The sequence below is a fragment of the Acanthisitta chloris genome, unplaced genomic scaffold (genome assembly GCF_000695815.1).
Source record: "Acanthisitta chloris isolate BGI_N310 unplaced genomic scaffold, ASM69581v1 scaffold4842, whole genome shotgun sequence".
Taxonomy (NCBI): Eukaryota; Metazoa; Chordata; class Aves; order Passeriformes; family Acanthisittidae; genus Acanthisitta; species Acanthisitta chloris.
Genome location: NW_008658680.1, coordinates 17614 through 37541, shown reverse-complemented (window position 1 = coordinate 37541; position 19928 = coordinate 17614). Strand labels below are relative to the sequence as shown.

Below are 19928 nucleotides of genomic sequence, written 5' to 3'. Positions count from 1 at the left end.
GGGGCGGGGGGATGGTGGAGGGGTAATAAACCAGGAAAGTAGGCTAGTTGACAACTAATTGATTGTAAATTGGATATAGACTTGTCCTTCTTTAGATACATTTGATTTCTGGGTAGGTGCAGCAAATAAGAGATAAATTAAGCTTTGTTGGTACATGCATGTCATTTTGCCCAATAAATTCAACATATTTCTGCTTAGTCCCCTGAACACAGAAAACATCTTCCCTCACATACAGTGGTTAATAAATCTTTCTTCCTGCAAGAGAAATTAGAAATATTTGGAAAACATATCCTTGTATTGTTCTAGTCCTTGTGACATTGTTTTTCGCTCTGCATTAAAAAAAAAAAAAAAAATAAATTCAGAAATAGTTTTCAGTAAAAAGTTTTGGAAAAGCCCAGTAAGATTACTTTCCCCCTAGAAGCATGGTGAAATACAAATTTTAAAAAGCTCCCTGCCTATACTGCAGATACCAAACCAGTAGTATATTCTTGAAAATTTAATTGACTACAAAGCTTTAGACAACTACTTCTTCTTTTGAAGGATATCATATATTCCTCAAGCTTCTTCAGAAAATCTGTTTCCTCTAAATAAGAATAACAAAAATAACCCCATTCTGTCCCAGGATCAGACTGTCATTGCACTCAGCATGTGATCATTTAGTAGTAAGAGTTCATGTCACAAATTGTGCGTTAGTAATTCTCTTTGACTCTGTCATATACTTTTACTAACCAGAGATGTTGGTGTACTGCATGTTTTCAGGTGACTTTACATAGGCTTTCACACTAGGGCATTTCTATGACTTATCTCAACATATTAACATTAAAGGAAATACGTACTTGCTTAAACCACTCCCATTTCTTCACACTTTTCTGAATTAGCTGTTCAAGTGATAAGTAAAACCCCAGAAGGCCTGTTTCACTGCCAAACATTTGCTGAAGTGTAGGAACATTTCTCAGTTCTGCAGCGCAGTTTAGGTACTAGAAGTATTATAGAAAATGTCTGGATATTGCACATGATACTGCAGTGTTCCTCCCCAGGTTTCCTGTTTGCCTGTCAACAAAATAAATTGCCTTTTGCTCAGCTTCTGTGAAAGAATGAACTCAGGTGTTTCTACATAGCATTGCATTGTAAGCTGAATGATGCTGCAGTACTTACACATGTACATATTTAGGTATGCTAATTTTGCTAAAGGTAAATACAATTTCTCACTAGCTATATACTTGACAACCCTTATCTAAATATTTAGTTGCCTCTTATGCAACTGAGTGTCAATACAGCAAAGCATCTTAGTGTGTGTCTAACATGGGGATCAATAAGACTTTCGTTGTGTTTAAGGTGAAGTAAAAGATTTAGTGCTTTACTTGATCATCATGAGTCACAGGAATTGTAAAGGCCTTATTCCTCTCATTCCCAGAATCTCCTAAATTACTTCCAAATTAATGTCAAATGAAAATTGAAATTTATTAGACTGATAGTGGCCAATCTAGATGGATAGGGACAGAAATAAACTTGTTTCAGTTTTCTGGTGCAGTTTATTGCTTAGTTAGACCAGCTTTGTCAGGTGTTTGTTTAACCTGTTGTCAAATAGATTCTTAACCATAGTCCACATAGAGACTTGAACCTGTTAAATGCCTCATCATTCTGAAACACTTGGGACATTTTCTTCATGAACATGCAACCTCTCTTTATCTTCTGCGAATTAATATTCTCCAAAGCCTTTAAATGCTAATTCTTATGCAAAACGGTGTTTATTTTCCCTTTCCAATCAAACCCAATTAGAAAAATTATTTCAGGAGGTTGGGTATGGGAAAAAAAACAGTTGAAACAGAGGCCTTTTGTGAGACCAATGAAAAAAATCTTTTTGGATTCAACATAAACATGATTTCCTCTCTATTACAAGAACTAGCACATAATGGCCATATTTCAGTGAACTATGCCATCTCACTTTTGAATATGTGCTTAAAGTGGGAGCAAAATATTTAATTTCAAAATAATTAATGTGGCTGTATGGCAGAGGAAAGTTTCCACAGAAAATTAGCTTGAAACATCTTTGTTAGTCCACAGAAATTGCTTTGGCTTACACTCCTACAGTGCAGAAAGTGTAGTAAATGCAAAATTGCTAACCTTTATTTGTGGAAAAAATATTGTAAAATTCCACAGTCTTTTTTTTACTACAGAATGTCAAGTAAACATTAACTTAATATAGAATAGGTGATAGCATAAACTCATGTCTTAAAACATTCACTGTTGTCTCATCTTACTCTCAGACAGTCATAGCAAAGCCAGACATTTCATTATACTGCTTAAAGAATTTGACTCAGATCTTGTCAAAACAGTGAGGACCCTTGCAGCAAGTGTAAGTTAATAAACATAGAATTTGCACATATAAATCTACAAGTACATGTTTCCTCATGAGATTTTCTTGCCCCAAACTATCTAGAAAAAATTTCTCTAAGGATTTATTTTCCTCCATCTGCTGCCTTGTTACAGGGCAAGTCACTTTTTGATTAAAAAGTCTGGGGGGAAAACAACAATGAAGTAAATTAATGTTTTATCAGATGTTAACCTTTTTTTTTCATTTCAGAGAGAATAAATTAGGAAAAAGTAAATTGCTCACATTTTAATTAGGAGAAGAAAATGGTGGGCTTATGCTTATATTTTAAGGAGAAATTATTTTAACCAATTACTCAACCACTGGGGAAATTAATGTGGAGCCTCGGAATTACTGTGTGTAATGTAAAAGAAATCCAAACTGTCTAATCAGAAAAATGTTAAGTTTCCAAAAGCAAGATTTCAGTTCCATTGAACAGCTTCAGAAAAAAAGTTGGTTTGAATAACTAGAGAAACAACTGCACAAACTGATTAATGCTGGGAAAAATGCTTTATTTTGGATATGAGAACTTTGGTGCATAATTTTCAGTGCTACTTTAGAAAAACACTTTTTTTTCCTTTTTTTCTTTTTTTCATTCTTCTCGGGCAGTGAGAGTTGGCATTGGATTAGAGCAATTTATGACAACATGAACAATATTTTAGAACCAGTAAAGTGCATTTGTATATGTAGATTTATATTTTACTTAGTATTTTTTATTTTAGCTCTGAAAAACTGTTATGCTTTCTACTTGCTGTATTTTAAGAAGAACACCAGGAGCAAGTTCTGTGAATCATGTCATCAATAACAATCATGGCCAATAGATTCAAATTTAAATATGTGTATGGTTTTATATATATATATGAAAGACTGTAGTTGTACTGGTTATACATTGAAATAATCTTTAGAAATACACTTTAGTCAGTATTTAAGACTCAGATTCAGGAAAATGTATAAAAAAGTAGCTTATCTCTGGATGAGTGTTTAAGTTAGAGTATTTTGCTGTTCTGCTGTATTTCCCACAAGAGGAGGTCTTATTAGAGTAATCATTTACACTAATCTATGTGATGCCTTGTGAGAGAAACCCAGATTCCTCCAGCAGAAGTTGGTGTTATTTTCAAATAATATATTGAATGTGTCCTTGTAGAATTCACAGTCCCAAAACCTGGTGTAAACTGAGTCCCTGAGAGACAAGACTGTAAAGAATGACACTGTACATAGTTGTTACAAACATTTACAGATGCATTGTTTGAAGAAGATGTTCTCTCTGAGGAAGAAAGAGGGCTGTATAGAACAGTCTAGATGTAGTTATCTGTTTAGATATGACATGAGACTAAGACAAACATATTTACAATAAATGTAAAAAATACTTAAATCAACCTTCCAATTGAAGTGACAGTTGCAGAGAAGGCAAATGATCATAGATCATTGGCCTTGTGATTGCACATCATATTAGAGACATCACTTTATGCAATGAAAAGCTTTTAGACACTTTTAAGAATGAAAGTCCCCTTTGTCACCTTGCCTAGCATTCTTTAAAAATAGATTTTAAACAACTTCTCCCTTCAAAGTTCATGGCTTTTCAGCAGTGCAAAGTAAAGCTTACTCATTTTGCTTATTTCTAAGTTCTGCTGAAGTTCCTGAGGATGTGGTGTCCCATGGTACTTGAGTTTAGTAACCTTTCCTTATCAGTGTGATTTCTGAAAGACCTTCCCTTTGCTGAGGTTTGAGAGCCATGCAGGAGCAAGCAGTGGCTTTCGATCTTCTGTAAAGAAACTCTCTCTGTTAAAACTGGAAATTTATTTATTTCTTATTTTGACATATAAAGACTGAACGTATTTTCTAAAACATAGAGGTACAGCAGGCAAAGAATGTTAATGATACAGAAATGTTAGCAGTGAAATGCATCATCTTCTTGAAGAGCATTTCTTAGTGTTGGATATGTTGTTCTGTCACATAACTTTTCCTGTTCCTTTTAAAAGGAGTCTGATACTTAGAAACAGAATTCTTGTTTAAGATCTGACCAAGTCTTGCTGCTCATTCTACATTGAAGTCATCATCTGCTGACATAATTATTTTTGCAGGGACCAGTTATGATGTATCAGTCAGAGAATTATAAATTCGGAATAAGCAGCAGATCAATGCTAAAAAGAAATAATAATTATGATTTGGTGAAATTGCCCCTTGTGATGAAAGGAATTTAAAATATGATGGAAAAGAAGAATAGGTCAGGAAAATAAAAAAAGCTTAGAAACATAGATTCATCAAGGTTGTAGGAGACCTCTAAGATCATCAAGTCCAACTGTTAACCTGTCATTCTACTGTAACCCCTAAACTCTAAACTGTTCTTCCAGTGCTAGATCCAGATGCCTCTTAAACATTTCCAGGGATGGTGACTCCACCACCTTCCTGGGCAACGTATTCCAGTGCTTGATACATGCTGTACCTCTTCAAGCAGAATATTTTTCAGGTCCTTGCTTTTGTATAAATTTTATGCCCATTATCGGAAAAAAACCATGTTATTATATAAGGGAAATTTCAAAATATGGTAACATATTTTACCAAGTAACTTTTGATTTTGATAAAAACAGGATCTTTGAAGAACATGTCAGTACTCCATGTGACAAAAAAAGCACATCTGTCTAACTGCTATTTCCCACTGTCCCATGTGATGACTTGCACGACACCTCTTCCTCTTTCTCTCCATTTCTATGTTACCATCTTCCCAATTATGTACTTGCCTGCCTTACTGCTGTGTTCTCAGCTGCAACAGGGAGCCATGTCTGCAACTGCCTTCCTTTGCAAGGCACAGTGATAGTGCAGCTGGGAGCTGCTAGCTACTGCACAGTATCAAGGCATTACATGTCTAATTTTATTTTCTGTTTATAAGGTCTCCTGGCTTTTGTTCACTTTATTTCTACATGTATTACTCTTTCAAATTGGTTTCTTTCTCAGTTCAACAACGCTAACTTCCCCAATTTCTATAAAACATCCACAAAATCTGGTGTATGATTTGCACTAAAGTGCTTGTGAATTCTGTGGTGCATACAACATGCAGTTTGGCTCACATGAGTTTGTCCTAGTGTCGCCTGTCCTTTTTTCTTCCCTAAATTTTCTGAGATTTTATTTTGCAGTAAAAAAAAAAAAGAAGAAAAAGAGTTTAATTCTTCTTTCTATTGCATTGTTGACTGTTTTGATTCTTATGCTTTCCTTGTTTCTGTTGAATTATAGGATGAAGTTTGTCCCAAAGCAGATGGTGATCCTGTTCAGCGGTGTGTATGGGCAACTGCTGTTAATGTAAAAGACAAGTTCATTTATGTAACTCAGCCCACACTGGACAGAGTTCTTATTGTTGATGTACAGTCTCAGAAAGTTGTACAGGTATTTATTTCTCTTTTTTTTTAAATTAATATCAAATTTGAACACAAGAATTTAAGGTTTTTGTTCATAGTTTTAAAAAAAACCCACCAAATGAACCAATTACTTCAGGGGTAAACACAGTATCTAGAAAAAAAGTTCATCTACTTTCAACATTCAGCAACAGTTTCTGTTTAGAGACTGTTCTTGTCAATAGACAGTTGGGGAGGGAGAGAATCAACATGAAAATAGTTCTTATAAATAGTAATCAATAGTTGAGGAAACAAGTTCTTTAGGAAGCTTCTGGCTTGAAGTACTTTTCACTTGAAAGCGAAGATTCATTAAAATAGAGTCTTATCACAGGAATGTGTCTATCAGTTTTGACAGGAAAGGTCAGGTTTGGCTACAGAAGGTGGAGAACTGTTACTCTGTAGGCTTTCAGATAGAGCAATTACTGTAATTGTAAAGGACACCACTATTAGCCAAGACTGGAGAGTATTAATTCAACTTCTCTATTCCTCTCTACTGTGTAAGTAGGACCTACACAGTTTCTTGGTCTCTGAATCATAGAATTTAAGGGTTGGAATGGACCTTACAGATCATCTAGTCCCAACAGCCTGCCATGGGCACAGACACCTCACTAGATCAGGTTGCACAAGGTCTCATCCAGCCTAGTCTTGAACACTTCCAGGGTTGGGGCAGCCACCACATCCCTGGGCAACTTGTTCCAGTGTCTCAACAACCTTACAGTAAAAAGCTGGATGATTGATTTTTATGATAGCTGTACCTATCAAAATAACTACTTTAGAAGATTCTAGCACAGACGAAATTGAAATGTATTGGAAATGCGAATGATGTGTGTGTATATATATATATATATAGAGAGAGAGAGAGAGAGAGACTTTTTGACTTAGGCAGGTAAGTCTCATTACAAAGACCAGCGTTTGCTTTCATTTGTAAGTTCCTTCATTGTAAATTCTTGAAAGCAAGTGCTGTCACCTGCAATTGTCCAGTACTGCTTAGCAACACACCATTAACTGGGATGTAGGAGGTGTCCTGTGCAGGGCCAGGAGTTGGACTAGATGATCTTCAAGTGTGCCTTCCGACTCTGTATATTCTGGGATTCTGGGATGTCTTAGAGGCATGCTGAAGTAAGTCATCATCGTTCAGCCCACAGTGTGCTGCTGACAGATCAGCCTGGCTAGCTAGAAACAGCTGTGGAAGCTTGTTCCAAGATACTTAGCTCCTTTTTGCTGCTGGCTCCTCTCTTGGGAGTTGTACTACCTGTGCCTGACCCCACAGGCGATTCCTTCGGCTCCTTTTGACTGTGCCATGCCCCCAAACCTGAATGCAGCTGGCAGTCCTTCAGCAGAGCACCTATGGGTCAGACCTTAGTCTGGAGAAGCCAAAAGGAAATTTGACATGCCTGAACAAATTAGCTGTACAACAGCCCAAGTATTATTTTAAACAACTTGTCTTCTAGCCTGCAGCAAAAAAAAATGTTATGAAACACAACTGACCTTTTTCAAGGGGTAACTTCTGATTTTAAATGAGCCAGTGAGCAACCTGTCTTCATTTTCCATTTTCAAAAGGAAAACCAAATTCTGCTTAGATGAAGCTGTGGCTTGCAACACCTCAAGAGTACAGTTAAGTATCATCAGCAGTCACAGCCAGCCATTAGTGCATTATCTTGAGGATCTACATCATTAGTTTAAATTAGGTTCACTTAATTAGCCAGCTGGTACTCTCCTTGACACACTGATAAACAAGCTGTGCTTTACAGTTTCATAATGGTAAGACTGAAAAACAATTTCCACATATATTTTCTGCTTTAATGATGAAAATAGAAAAGTAATCCCCCCAGTTGTTTACCTTGTGCAGATCGCCTCATAATCAAATACTTTGTCCTCCCGTTTCATACCTTTGAAGTCTTCAGTTCTCATAACAAAGGAAGCTTAGAGCTCAACTGTCTGAAAGGTCCATGGTCTCAAGAGACAGTGCTCAAGGCTAAACACTTTGGTTCTGATCACAAGTCTATCAAAAAAGTAGCAACTGTAATTCGAAAACATGTGAAAACAATCTTTCTGACTTCAAAAAAATATACCTATTTTAGCAGATAGGAAGCTTTGTGTGCAGCAACATCATGTTGGTTTTATGCAGTAACACTTTGCATTGATTTCAGTATGTGGCTTGAGAATACTTTTCCCTTTAAAACCATTTTCAGTAATTGGTGCAGTTTTTCAACCAATATATAGGAAGTGAGAGTGATGGTAGGGAAGGAAGATAAGTACTTTTTTACTTGATTTAAAACCTTTGTTTTCAGCTTCTTAATAGCTTCAGTGTAATGTAATTTTGATGCCAAACCTTAGTACACATAATGAATAAAAAACACATTTTCAGCAATTCAGTAACTTTGAATTAATCAGAGGGCTGTTTCAACGATTGGCAACATAATTTTTAAATACAATCTGAAAACATCAGGAGATGCATGTCTACTCATCATTTTAATTCAAGCATATATATTATTTTTCCTTTGAAAATGTGACAGAAACTAAGGATTTCTATTTTTATTATGCTTCAGGCAGTAAGTACAGATCCTGTTCCAGTGAAACTACACTATGATAAATCACATGATCAAGTCTGGGTGCTGAGCTGGGGAAGCATGGAGAAGAATTCACCAACTTTGCAGGTGAGGTGATCAGAATGTTTATATCTAAGGAAATCTAGACAAGTTGAACCTTTGTGTAAATGCAATGCTTTGTATGTTTTCCTTTAAACACTGTTACCTTGACCCCAGCGCAGGCAGGTAACCAGATTTCAGGCAACCTGGAAACAAGTCAGATAATTGACTTTGCTAAAAAAGCTGGAGATTTACAACAGCCTTAGTCAGAAGTGACAATGCCAAATTGATAGAAGGATTAAAAATACAGATGAAAGCAGCAGCATCTTCTGTCTGGCAGCAGCCTGTCAGTGTTTTGAGAGCAAACTATTGCTGTTTATGGTGGCTTTGTCCCTAATTAAGGGATAAACTGGACTTTAGACATATTTCTATTTCACTAAAATTATATTGATGCTCTGGACATGTCAAGCTCCATCTAATTTATTTTCCTTTTCTTCAGAAGTGAATTAAATCCTTCTGTATTTAATATAAATTTATATATAAGGAAAGGAATAAAAGACATTCCAACAGAAAAATAAGTAACATTTGAAAACATCTTTTTAGCCTCTAAAGGCTCTTACTAACTTTGAGTATGCAGGATAATTTGTGGGAGTTTAGCTGTCACTTCTCCCCAGATGACTGATAATTGAGTCAGTCTTATCATATTTTAAAGTGACTGATCATCCTCATCCTTGTTTTTCTTACAGTATAAATAATATATTATTTTCTTTTTAAAAAAATCCACTCTTAAATTCATGTATGTGAATATCATACTGGCTGTTCTATGGACTTTTCTTTTATTTACCAATAAACAGAAGAAAAGAAGGTCCAAGATTTGGGGATTTGAGGAAGATTGGTTCTTAACAATTTAAGGAATATGTAAACTCAGTGCATCTTGCTCTTCTGAAATATGTCTGTGTTGTGTTGAATTACCTCATGATTGACAACAATTGGGAGTATTCATAGCCATATGTTCCAGTGGATCAGTTGATAACGTCTTATCTTTTCACTTTGGCTGAAGTGCTTAAGAAATTTAATTTCACTCTGGGATCTAGTGTTAAAAAGAAAGAAAGGTTAATAAAAAACTTAGTTTGTATTAAGAACTGCTAGAGACTTTAGGTAATGTAAATGAATAAATATGGATTCAGGGGTGATAATAGAAGAGGGAAGGGAAAAGTAAATATGAAGATTAAGTGGTCAGGTATGTAACAGTTCTCTGAAATCTGTAGTGCAGATCAGCTCTGTTCACGGTCATTTGCATTTGTTTTCTTGGTAACTGAAAGATAATCCTGTGCTGGTTTGAAAGCAAACCAGTGAGAGACTTCAAGTCAGAAACACAATTTAATAGGGGAAACAAAAAAATAAATGCAACAGTACAAAAAGAAACAGGAAGCAAACTGACACCCTGTCAGTCAGGGTGTTGGTAGTAATCCGATTAAATGGTGGCTGCAGTCCTGGAGTGATGGGTCTGGTGAAGCAGTGATCCTGTAGATCTGGTCTTCACCTGAAGGTCCAGTGGTAGCTCTTGTCCTCTGGGAAAGCAATAGGTAAGGGCTGTGGGAATTCCCTGTGGGAATGCTTGGCTCCACCCCTTGGGGTGAAGCATCTCCCAATGGGACTATGTAATTCTAGGGGTCATGCATGAGTCCCAGACAGCCCATTAAACAGAGACAGCCCCTGAGGGAGCCATCAGGGATGAGCAGGAGATAACAATCCCTGCCCTCACCTGCTTTAACAGCTTGTGAAGATGCTACTAGAATACATACTATTGGTAACACCCTACATTGTAACCTAGGACAAATACAGGAGAAGACATACAGAGGCAATACTGTATAAATTCATTTGGATAGTGATTAAATTCTGCAAGAGTATTTTTATAGTTTATAATGATGTTACTTTATGCAGGTGATAACGCAAGCCAGTGGGAGTGTTTCTCATCACACTATCCATACTCAGCCAGTGGGAAAGCAGTTTGACAGAGTGGATGACTTTTTCATTCCAGCTACAACCCTCATCATTACCCATATAAGGTGAGTTTTAGCTGAGTTATAATTAGCTTTCAAATTAACTAGTACAAGGTCTCCAAAACCAAAACAAATTAAAAAAAACTTGAACATCTAAGACCATGCATTGGAACACCCTTTGTCATAAACAAGCTGAATGTGCGTTCTAATGAAAACAGCCTAGATATCAGAATGCACACATTTATTAGTGTTTTTCTTCCTTGTCCTTCTAAATGTTCAACAGTTCAACTGCTCTACATGCAATATCACCTGTGGTTTTCTTGAGAAACTGATAACTGCGATATTTAGATAACTCCCTAATTTAGGAGCATAAATCTCAATTTGTAAACAATACTTATTAAATAAATAAATAAATAAATAGATACTGCTCAGAGCAGTTGCCATATACAGTATTTGCCATATTGTATTACATTATTCTCTTCTTTAACGAATCAGCAAAAAAAACACTTTTGAAGTTTCAAGTGGAATCATGATATAACAAAACTTACCTCTTTATGAACTGACTTCTCATGCTCATTTAGTTCATTCTACCTGCTTTTTCATGAGGCTCTCTGTTTTCAAAACAAACCATGACTGAGCAGGTTACATGAATTCTGTTAAGATGCATGTATAAAATTGGTCTTATTTCATGAGTGTCAAGTATGTGATGTTACAATAGTTCATATTGTAAACTGTGCTAGGAAACACTGTAAATTCTTGGGACCTTGGTTAGGATTGTCTTTGTATTTGTCCAAAGAACAGACACATTCTAGAGATTCTGGCTATGATAGGAATACTCTTAAGTATGGAAGAATGGAACTAGTTGACTAGCTGGATTTTAAAAGACATGGGACAGAAAAAGAGTGTGTGAAGAAAACAGGGCAACACTTAACACAGCTCTCCCCAAGACATCATAAATTAAAATCTATTTTTCTTCCTCAAAATGCATTAGTAAGAATGTGATATATAATTATCTTTTTTTTTTCATGTAACATTTCTACCTATTTGAATAACTCTGCAGTCTAGGGTTTCTACGTCTGAGTATTGCATAAATGTGTATTAGCACTTTGTATCTTTAGGATTGTTAAGTTTCTTTGCAAGCTGACACAGACCCATTCCATCTTGAAACACCTCCATCAACAATTAACTCAATTACTTATTCTGATATTCCAAATTCAAATTTCTATACAAATGCCTTCATTAGATGATCTTAACGGTCCTTCAATTACAAGACCTCATCATTCACTTTTAGGAATAATCTCAAATCAGGGTGGTAAATATGCATTTTGATTTAAAAAGATATAATTTCAGATTGTAGTGAGTAGTAGGGTTTCTTTAATGTGAAAACATGCAATTTAGGATTATTTTACAATTTATTTCAGCATTTGCTCTCTACATGCCTGTGAAGAATCTAGTCTGTATCAAATTTGTCTTCTCCTAAAGACACTGTTGATGAAAGATTGCTTTTTAAAATTTTCTACAAAACTCTTAATTAAGAAGGAAATGAGCAATCCGCCATATACAATTTTAAAAGAAATGTATAAATTAATTTAGCTGAATAATAAATTGACTCTAAGTACCATTATTATCACATTTCTTGAACTGAGTAGGTAAATGCATGTTGTGTCCCTGAAGTAATCCACAGCCCTCACACTCAGCCTTAGAAAAGCATTAAATATTTTTGCTGTAAGTTACTGCTTCATAAACTAGCAAGTGCTAGAGGTACGACCCCAGCAGAACTGACATTTTAAATACTTTAATTTTCATGTAAATAGGAAAATAAAAACATGGATCAGGATAAACGTCAAACAAGAAGGGGAATCAGGATGGGGAAAAGAAAAATAGGATCAGTCCAAAGCTAGTGTTGAACTCTTCTTGTCTAACTCAAACTATTTTAAGTTGGTATTTTGCCTAAATAGGTCAAGTAGGCGCTTTCTGCTTTGCATGATGAATCACAGCTACCTTCAGCTGATGAGTCATTATACCTATCCTATATGCAACTTAAAAGAAGGGAGAATGAAAGAACCCACAGAAATAAAAAAGGAATATGAAATTCAGTTCAACACTGAAAGAATAAAATTGGATAAGTGACTGCACATACGTAATAAATACATCAATTCAGGTCTCTTATAATTGCTGGTATTTTTGATGTTCGTTTTTTGAGGAGGGATTGGTTGTTGGGTTTTTTTGCACGCACATTAAAGAAAAAAAATGGAAAATTTCTGACATGTGGCAAAAAGCCTGCTGTAGTTTGTCCAGTGCTAAAACCTTAGATCTAGGGATTTTAACAAACCAAATCAATTCAACAGCAATTAACTGTTTTTATCTACTCATGAGCTTTTTGAAATGCTACCTAATTCTGAGCACCTTCTCTAGAAAAGAAAAACTCCACTATATATACAAATACAGTATATTAATTTTTTTATGTATTCTTTCAAGAGCTATTTATGTTAGTCAGTTGTTAAAGAATTTGCCTTCCATAAAATATCTGGCCTTCAAATAATTTGATTTTTTGTTTAAATAAAAATGAACTATGTGAATAGGGTGTCAGGAAAGATTTTAAATTAACTGTATTCATCGAATTAGTAGCAATATATAAAAAAACTGTCTATTAAATTTAACATCACCAGTCAACAATAAAACTGCTGGATAACAGCATGTATTTCTTAAGGTTGTTAGGTAACAAACATAAAGCTTGAGCTTATTATCCTTTGGTGTATATACCAACCAGGGGAGCAATTTATGAATGTGAATTGCAAAAAACAGCTGCAAGGGAAATAACCCCACTGGCTAAGTTAGCTGGTGTCGTTCATTGCTCAAGGGCCCTCTTTGTTACAAGTCAGTTCTCTTTTACCATGCAACACCAGCCCCTTCCAAAAAAATCAAAGCTTTCTGTAGCTAGGTGCATTTGTCACCTGTAAACTGAAATTTTGAATGATGGAGCAGAAGACAATATGCATGGCATACCAAATTAGCATCCAGAACCAAACCTACTGTCTGAATAAAGGCGTTTCTAAGAAAAAAAAAGGCATACCACTTAAAAGAATGAATGTTTCATAGCACAGTTGACACAAACCATCTACTACATCTACAGTGTGTTACAGTCTACTGCATATTCTGTCCCATTGGTTATTCTTTAATCACTGTAAAGAGCATGGAACAGATGGCAAAGATAGGTTGGCTTGTTAACACATAGGAACAGAAATAAAGGTGAATAATTTAAAGCTATAGTCGGTCATTAGTTTTTTTTACTTTTTAATAATTGCTAAAATGGTAATTGCTAATAGTACATATGTAAGTATCTAAAACTTGTTGGAAAATAATTTTATTTAAGAAGTGATGGAACTATACATTTGCTTTACCTAGATGAGTTAGTTTTATATGTGAAAATGAAAAATGCAAATGAAAATGCAAATATGCTGCCCATTATTAAAAAAGAAAACTCTGCACATTTTTATGCTCTCTTGGGTAGCAGATGATTTAGGACGCACTTCCTACAGATCAGGCATTTGAAGGGATACTATAAATTTTGGTCTGAAGTAAACAGTAATTTATCTGAAGGAAAAAAATGTTTTCCCAAAACTTTTCCTGTCACAGACTGAAGCAACATTTGGTTGTGCTTACCATACAGCAGGAGTCAGGGCAGATAAACTTTTGGTTTGGTGAACAGCAAGGATAACATTCATGTGCTGAACAATTGTGATGCACTATCAAAGCAGCAGCTAGTCAATCTAAGTAGGCATGAGGCAAAAGTAGAGGAAGAATAGACCAATTCTGTTATCTTTAAACCCTCTTTTGCAATTGGTGGATAGCTGATATGCGTACAGAAGAGGACAAGAAAAGAAACTTTACCATTTTGAGGAAAAAAATGTGGTAGGTGCAGTACCGTCAATTAGTTTTGGGATGTTAGGAAGGTGCTTTTCTCTCTTTTATGTTCCAGTCATACTATTGTCTTCCATTGCTGAGATGAAGGAGAGACAGTTTTGTGCATCTGCTAACCATATATGTATATATATGAAAGAAAACATTAGTGAAAATCTACTCATTAGCTCCCTAATAATGTCTAGAGCATCCCACTGATGTTCCCAGATAGCAAATCCATGCTTGTATAGAGCCTCAGCTGCAGCTAGGTCTGTTTGGCAACCCATGATAATGGTCTAAAAATACAGGTGTCTTAATTCTAGAGTTTGTGTGGGGTTTTGACAAGACTAGTTCACCTACTAGGGAGGGGTTGCCTCATGCCTTTGAGCATTCCTTCATGATGGAAATAAAATTCCTTCATTTTCTCACAAAGCAAGCTTAGATAAAATCAGTGTTTGCTATGACTTTTAATGAGTTTATGGTGCCAGCTAGTTGTAGTGCAATGTACAAAAGTTCTTAGTCAGTCAGTAGCAAAAAAATTATTATAAACTAGTCATAATTATTAACAGAAAGAAGCCTGAAAGAAATTTGCTCAGTCTTGCTGTTGGAAATCTGAAGATATCAAAGGGAAGAATTTATATATTCATCTTGCATCCCTTAAAAAAAATCTTGTTCCGCTGTTGTCATTGGCTATGTTTTACCTCTGACAGGTCCACTCCCTGTCAATATACATAGGATTATACCAAGATAATGAATTAATGTAAAGCATTGCTTTTCATGTACACCATCATGCCATATGTTCACTGCACACAGCTTGGAAAAAAGTCTCCCCTCAGGTTGTATTGGAGAATTATCAGACACGCCACAAAATTAGGTAGGATGGTATCTATGATTCTGTAGAAATGGTACAAATCCAATGGTGTTTTTTCAGTTATTACTGAAGCTTTTTCCTTTTGGAGATGCAGCTTATAAGAATTAAGTATATATTTTCAATATTTCGCCTTATACATACTAAAAAGAAAATTTTATTCAGTGATCTATTTTCTGCACCAAAGCAGTTCAGCACAACCAATGATCTTGTCCTTAATTCTCTGCTAATACCCTTCCTTATTATAAAAATAGACATTTGCAATTAGTGTGTGTGATGGCTGCAGAAAGATGACTTGTACAATACTCATGAAAATATATTCTTGGAAGCCTAAGGAGCAAAAGGGCTGATTATTTCAGCTCTGCTGTTCATAAATTGAAGTGAACAAAAGATAATTGAAATAAATTAAGGTCTGTCATTACTCTGCTGTAAAATGTTTCAAAAGTAGTATTAAATGAACTCACTGTAATGAGGTAACTCTAACTTTTTAGATATTTTAATATTTTAGCAAGTATTTTAAATGTCATGCAGTTACCTGACCTAACAAGTGGAAGAATGAGCAATTAAATCATTGGTGAGATGGCTCAGGATCTAAATACAGTTAACATGTTCTCAGTTTGATTTTTTTCCTCTTTTTATGTCTCTATTTTATATGGTATTGGGGAAGCAGTCTTTCTAAAGTTACACTTATTCATTTGCTCAAAACTGTCCAAAAACTAAGCTTTCTTCAAGAGGTAATTGGAATGTGCTGCCAATGCATTCCTGTGAATCGTTTTACATGTAATCCATGCAGGAAGGCAATTTCATAAATTCACATTTCATTCCAGAGTTTAAGCCCCTACAGAAGTGTGAAGTAGCTGAAGGGCTGTGAGAGCATTTTCAGTATTTCTGTGCAAATAAGCAAACAGAAAATATTATGTTGCTTCAAAAATCCTGCATAATCAGAAAAAACTTTCTATTCAGTGGTTTGTGAGTGAAACAATGGAAGTGTTAAATGCTGAAGTCAACTGTAGACAAACATCAACATCAACAACATCAACAAAAAGGTGGAATTAAGTTAGGGATTGAATTTTTCACGTAGACAATATGATTTAGCTCAAAGATAAGGGGTAATTTAATATTTTGCAAATTCAATTAACAATGCACATTAAGGGAGCCGAAAGTTTGAAGTGATTCTTAGACATAGAGCTACAAACATATATAGTGCTACAGGGAAAATAGGGAAACCATATTGAAAGCTTGAGGAATCAGAGAAAGCTCAGCAGTATCAGGCCAAGCAGAGAAGATCTAGAAAGTACTCTGCCATTTCTAATAATGATTTTGGAATCTGTCCGTGAATCCTACATGGTGGCACAGCACACAAAGGGGGTCCAGCTGGATTAGGGGTTCACTCTGAAGTTAGAGCTTCAGCTTGGTTAGGAGTTCATTCTGACATTACGGGTTCACTCTGAAGTCTCCCACTTTGTAAGCTGTGTCCTGGTGAGAGTAGTGTGTTATGACCCACCCTAAAGGTGGAGGTTAACCAAGATTCTTGCTAATAGATCCCTGAGAGGGCATTAGAGTGAAACAACACTGAATGACCGATTCGGTTGCAATGGAAAGGATGTATGTAGTTGGTTTTGTTATTATCTATAGAAATATGACAATATAAACTTATAAAAATAATGCTTAATAAAATATATAAGGGAAAGAAAGAAAGAAAGAGTGAGAGAGAGAGAAAGAGAGAATAAGAGTAGATAGTGGAGAGGAAAGATCTTTGTTCTTTGGTAGATGGTCCCAGAAATTAGTCTGGGGGCACTTCGGGGTCTTTGATGGTTTATGATCTCTTCTAAGATAGGATGGCCCTTTCTCATGCCAGTGTAGTTGAGCAAGGTCGGCCTTATTGGTGTGAATGTCCGGATACCTCCCCCGGCCTGGGAGAAGATTTGCATCTGAGACAGTTGTGTGAGAGAAAATTGGCATGATAAAAAGCATTATCCCAACTCGCAGGAACTGCTTCTTATTGACCTTTTCCCTTGACTGGCTCAAAAATTGCCTAGTTGCTAAACAAAGGTCGGGTTGATAGTGTCATTCTCTGGTGCTTATCTCCTCTGCATCTGGGCTGTTCTTATGCAGATCAGAGGTTTAGTCACCCTGTACACCCAAAAACTCTCCTCCTCTTTGGCTTCCAGTGCAAAGGTAGCATCAGCAAATTACCCCAATGCTTTGGCAAATGACCTTTAACATTCCAGTCTCTGTCATAGTACTAAATGGAAACCTTTTAGTCATTCCTTCCCCAGTCTGTGTATTTGCGCCCCAAAACAAGGACGCTTCTGGTCCATAAATGTGTTGCTTTTGAAAAAGAAGCTCTTTTGGGAAAGATGGAGAGGAGGCAGTAAAAAGCCTTTTCTGGGTTTTCTTCTTGCTTTAAATAGTGGATTTTGCAGCATCTTTGTTCCAGAGGGAATATGAAGAATGAAAGATTCAGCTCAAACAGTTTATAAGCATTGAAAACTACTTTGTTACTATCACCACTAGCAACGGCAACAAATATTGAAATAAGTGCCTTTTTAGAAGTGTGCAGGTACTCTTTAGTTGCTCAAACTTATATTCTCTACTTCAGTCTTCCGCTATCCACATGTGACCACCCAAGAACCCAGGAGTCCATAAATGTAGCCACTATATATCTTTAAACTAGTCTTTTAGGTAATTGCAGGATATGCCATGTGTCCATATTTGCGCTTCACCTGTATCCTCCTTCAGCTCCACTCCTATATTCTCACCAGAAAGGACCAGTGTTTGTAGGCTTTCAAATGTGCTAGGCAGTAAGGATTCCGCTCTGTGTCTGTGGGAGAGCACTTACAGGAATTATGAAGTAACTGCCATCATTCCACAAATGTAGTCACTGAAATGTTGTTCTGAAGTGTGTATGGCATTTTTTAATTCAAGGCATTTTGAAATTCATGAAGAAAGTGTATTTATGAAATTTAATTCTTTCACATTTAAATATAGTTAGTGCATTTTTGTAATGCACTGAAATGTGTGACTTGCAGTATATATGTATGTGAGCACACAAGGACATTCACATATATAAGAAATCAGTCTGGAAAACTTGTTTCTGGAATTAACTGTTCTGCATGTCAGCTGACAATACAATACTGCTTGACCAATTTATTTCACTCGTGTTCCAAATCTTTTCCTCTTGAGTAAAACTTCATAAAGCTGTCAAACAAAAATTTTAGCTGTCAGCAGAAAAAAAAAGATCATATCAAGAAACATTTCCACTTCAGTGTAGGTATTTAGAATTACCTAAAACCTGAGATTGCACACAGCCTTTGTAGTGCTATAAAACTATAGCATTAGTAAAAATTCCTTGGTTTACTTTCCTTTCCCATGAGCTCAGAAAATGGCTAGAACCTGGCTTAAGTAAGTCTAGTCAACTCTACTACAGCAAAAGTTTTGCTAAACTGTAAATGTTTTTTTCACACTGTAAAACTTTTCTCTCTTGCATGTGCAGAAATCATTTACTCTTCAGGTAATATCATTTGTCCACATAAGTGGCCAAAGCAACCGTTACTGTAAATAAATGTGGTACCTGTGTCCTAGTACCTACCTGCTTTTAAAATTTCATCATCTATCGGTGTGTAAATGTACATGACACAATAAAATGTATGAAAATGTAATCAACTATAAGAAACTAATCCTTGCAATTATGGCACAATTTGTTGTGCCCAGTGGTTAGTGGTTACCTTTAGTGCTACCTTAATTGCTCATTGGTTTTCAAAAAAAAGCCCCAAATTATAAACATTCATTTATTGCCTTGGACTCAATCTTAAAATGATGTAATTAACCATTTTTCTATATGTTTGTTAATAAAACACTCAAGCACAATCATTTAAAAAAATTTTCTTGATAGCCAGAATGGTGCTGTAGTTTAGACCTGTGACACCGGAATAGTGAAAATTTGTTTGGAAATTTTCATTTGTACAGTTCTATTTTTGAACAGTCAACATTTTTGAACATTTAGAATAGGTTTTTATTAATTACATTTAAGCTTTCCTATTTGATATTATGTTACAAACCTACTGTTAAATTTTCAGTGATCATATGAATCAAAAATTTTAAGAAAGCTTCCAAATCTACACAAATAGACTGTTTTATCTGTGTTCCTTCCATGGGCTCCCAACTGTCAGCATGCAACATCTTATGGTGACTAAAACACCCCAAACTTCCACCTTAACAAAGGTACCACCAGCAACCCTCACCTCCCATAATGCCCCCAAATTAGAACACAGCAACTTGTCATCATGTGCCTGACCTTTTTTTCCCATTATAATCTTACATTTTTTAAAATGTCATCTCTGATGTACAAAATTATATTTTTTCATACAAAAATATATTTTTTTGGTCTAATATTTTCTTGATTTGGGTCACTAGTTAAGAAACAGAAAGGAACTTTGGTAAATTTGAGTATTTGTTTTGAAGAACATTCACATAGCACCAGCTGTAACAGTACGTGAAATTCATTTTTAAAATGATGAAAAAGGTCTTTTGAGACTGTTTCGACATATGTAATTTATCACCTTTGTAGTCCTTATCTCTACCTCATTATTCATTCTGTACTAGTGCTGACTATTTCTTTTGACATATATAAATTTGGCTGTGCATTCCATATGACATCTGCCCACCTTGATGTTACCACTTTTTCTGAAGTGCCAGATCTTCTTAATCCTATCCTACCTTGTACTGACATTTAGGAGCATCTTTAGAATGTATTTTGTTCATAGCTGTATAGCTAGCCCTTTCTTTGACTTTTATTGCTTTAAAAATGAT

General features: G+C 35.6%; 1 protein-coding gene across 1 annotated transcript in view; it reads left to right on the top strand.

The window, feature by feature from the left end:
- Window positions 1-19928, top strand: part of FSTL5 (follistatin-like 5) — a gene marked incomplete at its 5' end in the record, with an annotated part of 59114 nt that overhangs the window by 22905 nt on the left and 16281 nt on the right. Inside the window, 3 exon segments of the mRNA XM_009085182.1 lie at window positions 5600-5749; window positions 8307-8414; window positions 10290-10414. Of these exon segments, the coding sequence (XP_009083430.1) occupies window positions 5600-5749; window positions 8307-8414; window positions 10290-10414 (383 nt within the window).